The sequence below is a fragment of the Herpailurus yagouaroundi genome, unplaced genomic scaffold (genome assembly GCF_014898765.1).
Source record: "Herpailurus yagouaroundi ecotype Mexico unplaced genomic scaffold, PumYag 188, whole genome shotgun sequence".
Classification (NCBI taxonomy): domain Eukaryota; kingdom Metazoa; phylum Chordata; class Mammalia; order Carnivora; family Felidae; genus Herpailurus; species Herpailurus yagouaroundi.
In genome coordinates, this window is record NW_024412419.1 from 18,950,613 (window position 1) to 18,963,658 (window position 13,046).

Genomic DNA, 13,046 nt, shown 5'->3' on the forward strand with positions numbered 1-13,046 from the left:
CAGGCAAGGCTAGGCTTCGGTAACAAAATAACCTCGCCATCTCAGCGCCTTAACACAGTGAAGATGTGTGTCCCAATCTTTCCAAGTCCGAGGCTAGTGGGGCAATAGCTTCCACCAATAGCTGCATCTCCGAGGTTGCCAGAGCAGGTGAAGGGAACTGAGGTTAATATAAGATGCTCTTAGAGGACAGGGTCTGGAAATGTTCTCCATCACCTCCCCTCTCATTCTATCTGCCTGAATTCAGACGTGGGATTCCCAACTTAACTGCAAGGGAGGCATGGGGAGGTCTTCCTGGGTGGTCGGAGAGAGGACACGGTGTGGTGAGCTTTGCAGCAGCATCTCTGCCACACTTACGATCCAACCTAGGGAAATCGTGGCCCTGAGGTGCTGATAATTAGGAAGAGCCTTGCAGGTGAATGTTAGGAAACAAGAGTCTAAGCTGTGGGGCCTGGCTAACCCTGGACATGCAGAGGTTCTGTTCTCCTTCTGAGCCATCCTCAGGGGCTTCAGGTCTGACTTACCCGGGAGATAGGACATTTCCTTACCCTGATACCTGCATGGAATTTCCGGTCAGAAGACTCAAGTTTTTTGTGTCTGAGCTTCTCACCTTCACACAAATGCATTCATCTCTTCTGGAAATATTAAGCGATTAAGAAAAAATAAGCATTTGTTTGTTCATTTAGCAAATGTGTACTGAATACCCTTCTATACCAGACATTGTGTTAGGTGCAAGGATTACAAAGACAATAAACCTGGGACTGTTCTCAAGGTAGCAAATATACCACAGCCGTTGATGCTGGGAATGGGGTGGGCACCAGGTACCCGGGGTGGGGCTAGAAGAGGACTTCTTGTTGCCTGATCTGGAGGAGGTGGGTCAAGGCAGCCTCCTAGAAGAATCAGAGCCTGAACTGAGTCCCAACAGACATATGGGGCTTGGCCATGGGAAGAGTGGGAATCCATCCCTGGCAAAGGAGCAACATTGACTTGGACCCCAAGCAGAGAGAGAGCTGATGCCTTCAGAAACCAGAAAGGTGTTTGGAATGGCGGGGCATTGCCTCTGGGGTGGGAAGGGTGAATGGTGACGCTGGAATCCTCAGGTGTCTCCTGGGCCATGCTGAGAGGTCTGGACGTTATTCTGAAGGATAAGATTTAAAGCAGCAGAGTAAAGTATGGTGATCAGATTCGTGCCTTAAAAAAACCACATGGGCAGTTGGGTGGAGAATGGGTAAGAAGGGCAAGACCAGAACAGGGACACTGGTGGAGATAATCTTTGTGAGTCGGGTGGTGGATGTGCAGAGGGAGAGGGGGCAGATTTGAGAAGCAGCGGGGGTCATAGAATCAAAGACCTCACTGTTGAACATGTGGATGGACATGGGGAAATGGGGGTGGCTTTCCCTGGGAGAGGGAATCCCTGAGAATGAGTGGGCAGAAGAGCAATGAGTTAATTCTGGGACCTACGGTGTTGAGGTACCCGTGGGGCAACCATGTACTGGTATACTTCAGACTCTAGAATAGTAGTTGTGGCACTTAGGATGGACAGGGAGCTGGAAATGTAGCCTTGAGGGTCATCAGGAAAGAGATGACAGTTGACGAGATTGTCCAGGGAGAGTGTGTAGGGTGGGACAAGATGTGGGGGAAATGGGGACCCCCAAGAATGAGCCGAGAAACAGGAGCTTGCCAAGCAGACTACTAAGGAATAGCAGAGACGTAAGAGGAAAACAAGGAGAGAGCATGATGATGCCTTGGAAGCCACAGAGAAGAGGTTTCTAGAAGGAGGGAGAGAGAGATCAGCCGTGCCAAAAGTGAGAGGGGTCGAGAGAGACAAGGTGTGAGTGTCCCGTGGGATTGAACACACAGGTCACTCATGACCTCGGTGAGAACAACTCCCAAGGACTGGCCAGAGCAAAAGCCACATCAGAACAGGTCACAGTGTGGGCAGGAGGGAGAAAAGTGATGAGAGCTATTTAAACAACTCTCTTAAAAGTAGTCTGTGAGGGGGTGGTCAAAGGGGGATTCATTTTTATGAATCATTTTTTATTATGTAATATTGGATAGGTGAAACAGTAATGTGGTGGCAGCAGGTAAGCCATGAAGCATAACGATAAAATAAACAATGAGCCCCATGTCCATTTTAAGAGGTCACGGTCAGCTCTGCTTCGGTGTGCCCCTTGTGTCTGGCAGAGGGCACGGTGCCCAGGGAGGGCACAGTGGCTGCCAGGGGCCCCCAACCACCCAAGCAGAACAAAGGTAGCAGGTCACAAGGGTTGGGCTGGGGCTCTGGCTCTGTGGCACTAGAAGCTGGCAACTAGACCTGCTGTGCAAAGACCACAGTAGAGTCAGGTACAAATTTCTAAAATAGGGCAGCCAGTCCATCCACTAGCCAGTCACTCCAGAGCCCCCCACCATGACCCAGCTGGATTTGCAGGATAGGAAAATGAGCCAGGAGCTCTCCCTGACCCCCAGGAGCTCACACCCCAGACAGGAAGTGGTTGCAGAGCAGGCCAAACCACACCTGAGCAGTGACCGGAGCTGAGGATGTGATGCGCAAGGCAGACACCCGCCCTCCCCAGGCCGCCACCTGTGCCCTGACTCTGCCGTCACCTCTCCCCTCTGCCTCAGCCTTGCTGCCACCTCTCCAGCCAAGTCAGCCTCCCCCGTATCTTTCCATCCTTGGTGACTGAGGGTGACAGCGGGTCTGGGCCGGTCAAGGAACCAGGCAACTCACTGTAATTCTGAGCAAAACCCAGTTCTCACACCACAGGGGGCCCTACAGGCATCCCCGGGTGTCTAGGTCTCCATTACAACACTGAGGGCCTGCCTTTCAGATAGCCACGAAAGTCGCCGGGGGGGGGGGGGGAATGTCTGCTTCACAGGGAGCACTGGGGTCTCTAGTGCCAGCAACTAAATCATAGGGTTATAAAGAACTCTGAACACCCAGGGGCTTCACCCCTTTCTAGACTAGAGCCCTACATGGAGCCACAGTCCGAAGGCCAGAGATCCTGGCCACCTTCTCCCTTCCTCTGACCTCAAGGGAGTCACTTATTCTCAACCAGCTCCCTGATCCATACACTGGGGATGAGCCATGCCCGGCCGGCTCACGGGTTCCAGGGAGGATAATATGAGGTTTATGGAAAGGGCCTTGTCCACTATGAAGTGAGCCTACAGGTGTGGCCGCTCTCCCCGTCATAGGGTTGGGGGAAGCGTGGCCTGCCTGAGGAGTCCACGGGACCTTGTTTTCATGGTGGGGATGGTGGGATAAAATCCCAACCATAATTCAGATAAGCATATGCACGTTGCTCTGGAGGAGTATGACACTGCAGAACAAAAAGCATTTCTCTAAATTTTGTGTTAATGCTTATTTATTTTTGAGAGAGAGAGAAAGAAAGAGAGTGAGCAAGAGCAGGGTAGAGAGAGAGGGAGACACAGAATCTGAAGCAGGCTCCAGGCTCCGAGCTGTCAGCGCAGAACCTGACACGGGGCTCAAACCCACGAACCACGAGATCATGACCTGAGCCGACATCGGACGCTCAACCATCTGAGCCACCCGGGTGCCCCTGAATCAAAAAGCATTACTCTAAACTGACACTGGGTTCAAATCTTGTCTACTACACTTTTGCCACGTGATCCTGGACAAATCCTTTGTTCCCCCCTCTGTGACGTGGGGCTAGCGATCCATGCGTTGTGGGCTTGCTGTGAATAGGAAATGAGCTGTCGTTGGAAAACCCTTTTTTGCACACAGAGCAGGCGCTTCCTCGATGCTGACGGCGTCCCGGCCGGGCTGCTGTGTGACTAAACCGCCCTCCTCTCCGCTCTGTGCCAGCAGGTCCGGCCTCTGTTCCCCTGTGAGGAGCAGCCACGGCCCAGCAAGATGTCCCGGCACCACAGCCGCTTCGAACGAGATTACCGCGTGGGCTGGGACCGCCGAGAGTGGAGCGCCAACGGTACTCATGGGACCACCAGCATCTGCAGCGCCACCGCGGGGGCCGGTGGCGGCTCAGCCAGTAGCCTCAGCGCCCGGCCCGGCCTCTTGCCGCTGCCCGTGGTGCCGTCCCGGCTGCCCACGCCCGCCACCGCCCCAGCTCCCTGCACTACCGGCAGCGGTGAGGCCATCACCAGCCTCGTGGCCAGCTCTGCCTCCGCCGTCACCACCAAGGTAAGCCCGGCGTCCCCTCCGAGCAGGAGCTGGGCAGAGGGTCGTGGCTTCCCCTGAAGGTCTGTGCACCAGTCACCACCTTCTCCAGGGCATTGGCGTCCCTGGGGCTGGGCCGGCCGACGGTTCAAGTGAAAGCTCGCATGATTTTGTTTGCCGTAAAGTCTCTCTCTGTGACTAACTTGTAAGACAAGCAGGTGCTGAGGCCATTTGTTGTCTTATGCCATGTTGACAAAGTGCTTTTTAATTTGTGTAGGGACAGCGAACTCCAAGTTGGCAATAAAGATTCCCTAAATAGGTGACTTTAGACCATGCAAGTCCCCCCGCTCCGGGGGCACCAGTGACTTAGGTTTGCAAGAAGGTAGTCACTAGCAGTAAGGCATAAACAGTCATAAATCTACTACTTGGTAACTACTCTGCTGAGAATTCTCCTGTCCACCGTGCCTTCCAAGCCTCAGATAACCCCGTGGATCGCTACTTTTGTCCCCACCTGGTGGTTGGGGATACTGAGATACACCAAGTCTGTGAGAGCTGGTCCGAGGCTGGACCTTCGTTGGGGCCCAGGCCTTGGGCCCCAGTAGTCAGCTTCAGGGGCATCATCTCCAGGCCATTCCCTCTCTTCTGGAGGTGGCTCCAGCCTTGGGAATGACCGCAGAAACCAGGCTGCATTACTGACTGAGATACTGAAATGAAAATGTCACCAAGTCTCATGCCTGGCTTCAGGCTGAGCTGGTCCCCCTCACGCTGCTCAGAGCCCCTCAGGTGCCAGGACCTTCCAGGGACCAGGACCCGCACCGGTGGCAGGAAGCCTGTTTATGGCCATCCTGCTTCCTCGGAGGATCAGGGGCTCTGCAGGCCTCCTTTGCCTCAGCCAGCCATTCACAGCCGCCTCCCAGGAGCCAGCGTGTGCGTGCGTGCGTGCGTGCGTGCGTGCATGTGTGTGTGTGTGTGTGTGTGTGTGTGTCTAGTGTTTTCTTCCCTGCTTTCATAAAAGTTGCGGGAGAAGTTAAAGGCGGGGGAGGCCCGGCGCAGCCATTGTGAGGTGGCCGTGGCGTTGGAAAGCTGCACTCCAGGTGTGCTGTGCCTTTGTCTCTGTGATTTTCAAAACTCCCTTTCAGCCCTGCTTCCCATTAATAACTGAGCGCTGCCGGCCCAGAGCCCAGCGGAGGCCCGAGACAATGGAGCTATTGGAGGCCAGCTCGGAGCACACTGACATCTTGCTGCAGTGCCTTATTGATTTTATTTTCCTGTTATGAAAACACCTCCCCACTGAGATGGGGAGGGAAGGAATGTTGGATGCAGGAGAGGAGATGGAGAGTTATTTGGGCACGACGCCCCCAGACCAGCCAAACGCATTCGTCCCCTGGGCACCAGCCCCCAGAACTTCCCCAATGCAGCGACCTCTGCCCGGTGGAGCCAGTCGGCTGCCCCGCCAGCCACATCTGGCGGCCACTCAGAAGGCCAGCTGTTGGCCATCTGGACAATGGCAGCTTCTGGAGCTGACCGCTGGGGGCTCCGGGTCGGGAGAGAGAAGCTGGACCTGGGAGCCCGCTTGACGATCTCTGCCCTCTCTGGATGGAGGCCTTTTTATGGGTGCTGTCAGGCTGCACCAGAGGCAGGGGGTTGGCCCTCCAGGCAAGGGAGCTGGAGGGGACTCAGTGGTGAGGGCCTCTCACACAGGGCTGCCCCGCCCACACAGCTCCTGCTTTGCTCCCAAACAGCTTGATATTCACCATCCCTGACTGGCAGGGCCCCAAACCACAGCACATGGGAGGAGAGGAACCCAGCCTCTGATGGAAAACAGCAACTGGGGGAGCTGGGGAGCATTGCAATGATAGGGGAGGGGGCCAAATGTTCCTGCCCGTGGGACAGCCGGCTCCTTGGCACATGTCCCCTCTGTTACCATCTCCAGCCCTGCTCCAGACCTGCAAGGGCTTGTCCAGTCAAACAAAGGTACCTGCCTACATCCGGGACTTTTCGAGATGCTCAGGAGAATGGGGTTTGCAGCAGAAATGGAAGACAGCAGCCAGTGGCAGCTTCTATCCAGAACGCTGTCAATGAATTTGGGCCATGGCGGTGCCTCTCTGCCATTAGGCCAAGCTGCTACCCGCCCCCCCCAGACGCCCGTCTCCCTGCCTATTTGTCTAACCCCATGCCAGCACCACATCAACTGACAGGCAGGCCCAAACTGGGGTATCTGTGGTTTCCCTGGTCAGCAAGCTGCATCTTTACTGAGTAGCCAAGGGCTAGCACTTGCCCTCGGCAAACACATAGGTCAGGATATGACAAGTCTGTGGCCTGGACACTGTGACTGAGTGACCCGAGAATGTCTCTCCCATTGAGGTTATTGGCAGAGACAGCTTAGTGTTGTGGATAAAGACAGACTGGGGAGCCAGGGTGCCCAGGTTTGAATTCTGCCCTATCTCTTGTTAGCTGAGCAACCCTGAACGAGTTACTTAACTTCTCTGTGCCTTGCTCCTATAAAATGGGAACAGGTAGTGTTACCTGCCTGCCAGAGTTGTGAAGATCGTGTGAGTTAAAATACATATAAAGTGCTCAGAACAGAGCCGAGTGGTACGTGGTAAGTCTTGTATAGGGGTTGTTACCACAGCCGCCGTTGTCACTATCACCCAGGTAAAGCCTAGGGGACAAGGACATGCCCCTGGAAGGAAGAGGGATCATTTCTAACCTCACCAAGAGAAAAAAGTAGGTCTTCAGTTAAGAAACAGGAGGTAGGCCCCACACAGGCGGGGAAAGCACCTTGTGTTTCTGAGTGGTTACCGTTCACACCAATCTGTGACATGGAGGCATGACATGACCAAGGGGACACGGCAGCAAGAAGAGCTAGAGGGAGGACATCTAGTGGGCCCCAAACTAACCCTGAAGCTGGCATTGCCCAGTAAGCCTGACAGTGGAGTGAAGGGATTTTAAAGCTTTTTCAGCCATGGGACCCCTTCCTCCAAGGAAAGCCCGGTGTGTACCCAGGGCCAAGACCCTACTCTGGTGGAAGGTGGCTGAGGGAGGGGGCTGCGTGGAAGCCAGGCGCAGCGCCCTGTGTTCCTGCTGCCCTGGAGTGTGGTGATGGCTGCTTGAACATACCGGCATGCCTTCCTCAGTGAAGGGTCTGGCACCACGAGCGGGCCAGGGTCACACCCAAGGACTCAGGGAAAGGCCCCCAAGGTGACTCTCAGGGACAAGTGTCAGTGCTGCCAGGCCTTAGCGTCCCCCCAGGCTGGGCATGGAGCAGGTGTCACATCTCTCTGGGGGCTGTGGGCCACCACCGGCATCCGATGCCATCGCCACCGATGCAGAGACGGCCTGTCCCCTCTCTTGCCCCTAGTCCCGTGGGCCTGCTCACCCTCTCACTCTCAGTGCTAGGACTGCATCTTCCAGACCATGGGGGGACCGTCCCAGCTCCCCAGGGTAGGAACAGCTAGCTGTGTGCCCTGGGGCTGGTTAGTGAGGTGATGACAATTCTTTCTGTCACCTCTGCCTTAGGCCTGAGTTGAGTTTTATGTTTCTTCGTTTTTCTGTGGCCTGAGGATTTCTAGCTGGTCTTTGATGAAAGGCCGGTTGGACAAGCACATATTCCGGGCCATTGAGGTAGGGGAGGGCATGACCAAATGACACGCACACAGACACACACACACACACACACGCCCGCAAGTCCCCAGAGCCTCAGAGGAACGTAGTGACCGTGCCCTCCGGCCTCTCTGCTTTGCCTGTCAGAAGAATGAGGCTCAGAGAAAACAAGACTTGCCAAGGGCCCCCAGTGAGTGAGAAATGGGCCACCTGGGCTGTCTCCTTTCCCCAGGCCGCCTGGCACAGCGCATTCTCCATGGTAACCGTTACTGTGGCATTGTTAGGGTAACTTTTCCCATTCCCTCCATCCACCTCCTCGACAGCAGATACCAATGTGCAAGAAAATGGGCATATTTACTTTTTGGGTTAGGTAGGAAAATTTAGCCCGAAGATTTTGTCGACTCTCCATCGTACAGCTAGTGAGGGCTTCAAGCTGTCGAACCATGGCAGAACTGGGTTTGAATCTGACCTCTGCCTCTCAGGAGATGAGTATGTCTCTGAACCTCAGTTTCTTTGTCTATAAAATGGGAACAATCATAGGATCTTCCTCGCAAAGATGGTGTGGGGATTGGTTAAGTCATTTTGAAAAGCTAAATCAGAGATTGGGTCAGACAAGTATCCGTCCTATTCGGGTAAACCCGGCTCCCGGGCAGTTGGTGCTGGCAGGACCCTCTCTGGACCGTCCCCTCCCCCTGACTGTGGCGGCATGAGGTCACCGAGAGCTTGGACAGCCCTGTTCCTGGCCCACCGCTGCCACTCTGGACTGCAGGGCAGTCAAGCCCCCTGCGGCGGGGGCGGGAAGGCGGAGCTGAGAAGCTGGACCATGACTCCCGGGCCAGGCCTGTTCGTGGGGCAGGAAGGAAACTCCACTGTCCTGCAGTTGCTGCTGCATGAAATTTAAATTATTCTCAGCAAACCTGCCTGACAGATGAAACAGAAAAGGGACGGCTTCATAAAATGCAATTTCGTTCTTGGAAGAACGGACCTTGCAGAATCCTGGCTGATGCCTGTGAAATGTGTTGGGGGCTTTTTTTCCTTGTGGTCAGGAGCACTCGTGCTGAAACATTCCCATCGTTCCGTGGAGCTAAGCCCTTGAAAATAAATCTGGGCTGGTAAGAGAGAGACTTAGCCTGTGTCAGAGGCCTGAGGAAAACCGAAAGGGGCCGTGAGGTCTGTAGGCTCCATCCTCTGAGCGCCAAACACCCAGATTTTTTACATTTATGAGCCACCACTTTTAGGGTGGATATATGTCATCAGAGAGACAGCCCCGGCAACAGCGTCTTCCTCGTACCCTCTAAACTCTCTGGAGAGATGCCCTGCGTGGGGGAGATGATCTGGGATTTCTGTGGGGGATCTGTGGGGAATCATGTGAATGACCTCAAAGCCCTGCCCGGCGGGCCCCTCCCCTCGTGTGGCTCCGGTGTCCACAAACGGATAAGGACGCTTTTGCACAGTTACAGAATGAGAAGCAGACCACCCTCTACTCTTGTATTCACACTGGTTGGGAGAATCCCTCCAGTCCCCTTTGTGGTGAATTTCCAGACTGTGCGTGATTTTATCCAGAAGCCTGTTCTTGCTCCGTGAATGAGAATTTGTGATTTCCCTTGTGATAAATTATCAGGCACTGATCACGCGTCGTGAGGCAGCTTGTGCATGTTCGTGCTGAGCTGATGGGTTTTGCCTGCACTTTGAGGTGCCGCCACGGTTTGGATTGTATCTTCATTGACTTCAAACCCATCTGTCAGTCATGAAATGTCTACAGTTGAAAAATGCCCTGATTTCCAAAGCATCCATTTCAAAACCTACAGTCCAGGGAGGGCAGACCGGAGTAGCTTGAACTCAAATTTGGGACTAAAGGGGCAAAAAAGAAGGGAGAACACTCTGCATTCTTCCGCATATGTAAGGGGTAAACCACCTAGGTTAGCTTTTGCTACAGAACAATCATTCAAAAACTTGGTGGCTTAAACCTTCACAGTTCTGTGAGCTGGCTGTCCGTTCTGGTCTGGGCCGACTCTCTCATTTGTATGCGGTCAGCTGCAGGTTGGCTCAGGGCGGCTGGTCGGGGTTGGCCTCACCCACACATCTGTGCTTCGCAGCCCGTCAGCCAGGGAGTCTCAGTCCCCCTCCGTGTGGCCTGCCATCCTCTATCCAGCTAGCTGGGGCTTGTCCACGTGGTAGACTCAGGCTTCCAAGAGCAGCAAGGGGGCAAGACTCCGTGCACGAGGGCTTTTGTAAGCTCTGCTTGAGGCACGTTTGCTGAAATCCTGCTAGCTCAAGAAGTCTCACGGCCAAACCAGATTCCAGGAGTGGGCAGAGAGACCCTGGCTCTCGATAGCACCGCATTGCAAAGGGGCAGACATGCAAGGATGGGAAGCATGTGTGGTCATTTCTGCAACATACCTCCAGGCTTTCCAGCACACTTGCTTAAAGCCACGGCTCACATGCCTTAGGCAGAAAGGACAGGTCAATCTGTTACTCTCCTCTACATGGCCTGGTGCAGGAAATCAATATGGGACCTGCATAACGTAAGCACACTGGGGCTACACACATCCCATCCACACCAAGAGCTGCCTAGTGAGGTCTGAAAGAAGGGCCCAACAAGGATAGTGTCGCCAGAGAGAAGGAGGGGCAGCTGGCCGCCAGGGAACCTCACAGGGTGCATTTACCTTAAGAATCCATGGCTGGCCGGGACTTGCCCCTCACGTGATCCCGTCACTGCCCCAAAGTTGGTGGGACTGGGGCACAGCCGTTCCCAGGATATTCTCACGGATAGAGGCTGACCTGTGACTAAGAATGTTAAAAAACCACCCCAAGGACACCACCTTCATGGGTTTTGACCAGTGAATTTCTCCCTGTGAGAATCCGCATGGGAAACAGATTCTCAACAGAAGACTTTCTGACGAGCCTGAAATCGGGAAAGGGAGCCAGTTATGTGGTGCAAATGTTCAGGAGCCGAAAATTGGACAGCCCCACGGCTCTTTCTCCCTAATAGGCTAAATCCCATGCAATTTCCCAAAAAGCCCTTGGAAAGGCCTCTTCTTAAATTAAATTAGGTTTTCTGCGAACAGCGTCATTCAAGATGAACATAAATCTACTTCTTATTCACTTTTAATGGTTTTCCCTGTTTTACTTAATTACTCATGTTGCAATTAAACATTTTTTTTCATAGCAAAAGGACAGTATTTTAGCTACATTACGGGTTAAATAGGCTTTGGAGAACTAGCCTGGGAGTCTCATCACCGTTTATAACATTGTTTTTTATAGGGAAAGTATGTTCCAAAATCTAAACAGCCAAATTACAAATGAACTTTCAGAACCCAACCCATTTGTTAACTGGGAACTGTCTGCAATGCTAAAAATAACTCGGGGAAATAAACATAAAAAGGAGAGCTCAACACCCCTTGGTATCATTTCTTCCCCATCAGCATCTGAAGCTCTCGTTCAATTTCAGGCAGGAGGATCTTCTCCAAACCCAGACTGACCCTGTCCCCATGTTACTCACTTCCATGACACAGGCCACCAAATTGGCTTGAGCCCTCCCAAAGCATCATGCCATCGAGAAGAGTCACTGCAAAGTCCCCGCAGAGCTAAACTGATGTAACGTGACAGATTATCAATCAGTTTCAGCGCCCCGTTCGCTGCCCTGAAATGAAGGCTCAGGAGAACTCTGTGCTTCTCTGGCTACCGTCTCCACTAGTCATGTTCATTTGCATCCTGAATTTGCCTCTGCAGAACCCGTAGGCAAGAAACCTCATTTTCCTCTGGAAAATAAGGGCCCTACGCACTCAGCAGAGCATCAGCATACCTTCAGAGGCTGCTGGCACATGTATTGACGGGGTGGGAGCCCTGTGGTCCCAGGCTCCTCTCTCCTGCCTCTTACTGGAGATGGATGAACACATCGGACCCTCTGGCACCACGAGAGAAGTCCTTGGGGCCGGACAAGGTGCACACTGATAGCAGAGGGCCAGTGGTCAGCACCTCCCTGCCTGGACTTAAACTCCTGGCTGCTGGCTGCCATGGTCCCTTAAGGAAAACACTCTTTAGTACCCACATGGGGTTCTCATTAGATATACTTCTTTTTTTGTTTTTTTTTTTACATTTATGATTTGTGCTTTATTTTATTTATTTATTTTTATTTTATTTGTTTAATTTACATCCAACTTAGCAGATAGTGCAACAATGATTTCAGGAGTAGATTCCTTAATGCCTCTTACCCATTTAGCCCCTTCCCCCTCTCACCACCCCTCCAGTAACCCTCTGTTCTCCATATTTAAGAGTCTCTTATGTTTTGCCCGCCTCCCTGTTTTTATATTATTTTTGCTTCTCTTCCCTTGTGTTCTAACTGTTCTGTTTCTTAAATTTCTCATATGAGTGAAATCATATGACATTTGTCTTCCTCTATTTCACTTAGCATAATACCCTCCAGTCCCATCCACATGGTTGCAAATGACAAGATTTCATCCTTTTTGATTGCTGACTAATACTCCATTGTGTGTGTGTGTGTGTGTGTGTGTGTGTGTGTGTGTGTGTATACCACATCTTCTTTATCCATTTATCCATTGTTGGACATTTGGGCTCTTTCCATACTTTGGCTATCATCGATAGTGCTGCTATAAACATTGGGGTGCATGTGCCCCTTTGAAACAGCACACCTGTATCCCTTGGGTAAATACCTAGTAGTGCAATTGCTGGGTTGCAGAGTAGTTCTATTTTCAATTTTTTGAGGAACCTCCATACAGTTTTCCAGAGTGGCTGCAGCAGTTTGCATTCCCACCAGCAGTGCAAAAGAAACCCTCTTTCTCCACATCCTCGCCAATATCTGTTGTTGCCTGAGTTGTTAATGTTAGTCATTGTGACAGGTGTGAGGTGGTATCTCATTGTGGTTTTGATTTGTATTTCCCTGATGATGAGTGATGTTGAGCATTTTTTCATGTGTCAGTTAGCCATCTGGATGTCTTCTTCGGAGAAGTGTCATTAGACCTACTTTTGAGCCAAGGCATTTTGGTTAAGCTTGCTGTCCCTACCCCCTACTCCTATCCTCTTTCACCCTTAGAAGCCACAAGGGCTTCCCCATAGGCCACTCCTTGGGTTGTCAGAAAGCAAGGCTCCTCACCTGCCCAGACAGAGCAGTGGTGCTAGAGGGAGTCCCTCACACCTGGAGTGGGGAGGAATCAAAGCCCAAGGGACTCCCCATGGCCAAGAGGCTGGTCTTGAGGAACCGAGGAGAGTTGAAAGGATCCCAATCACTCATCCTTTTGGAGTTGACCTCTTTATTTTAAAAACCCGGATTTAAATGACTGAGGGTAAGCTGAAA

General features: G+C 52.5%; 1 protein-coding gene across 4 annotated transcripts in view; it reads left to right on the forward strand.

Annotated features, from left to right (window-relative positions):
* KLHL29 (kelch like family member 29) overlaps window positions 1-13,046 on the forward strand; it is a 315,742-nt gene that overhangs the window by 166,609 nt on the left and 136,087 nt on the right. For 3 of the 4 annotated variants that reach the window (XM_040496159.1, XM_040496161.1, XM_040496162.1), the window contains exon 3: window positions 3,824-4,153. In XM_040496159.1, coding sequence (XP_040352093.1) covers window positions 3,869-4,153 — 285 coding nt within the window. In that variant the 5' untranslated portion in view covers window positions 3,824-3,868. Of the gene's footprint in view, window positions 1-3,820; window positions 4,154-13,046 lie in introns of all 4 variants that reach the window. The other variant, XM_040496160.1, reaches the window with a different exon arrangement.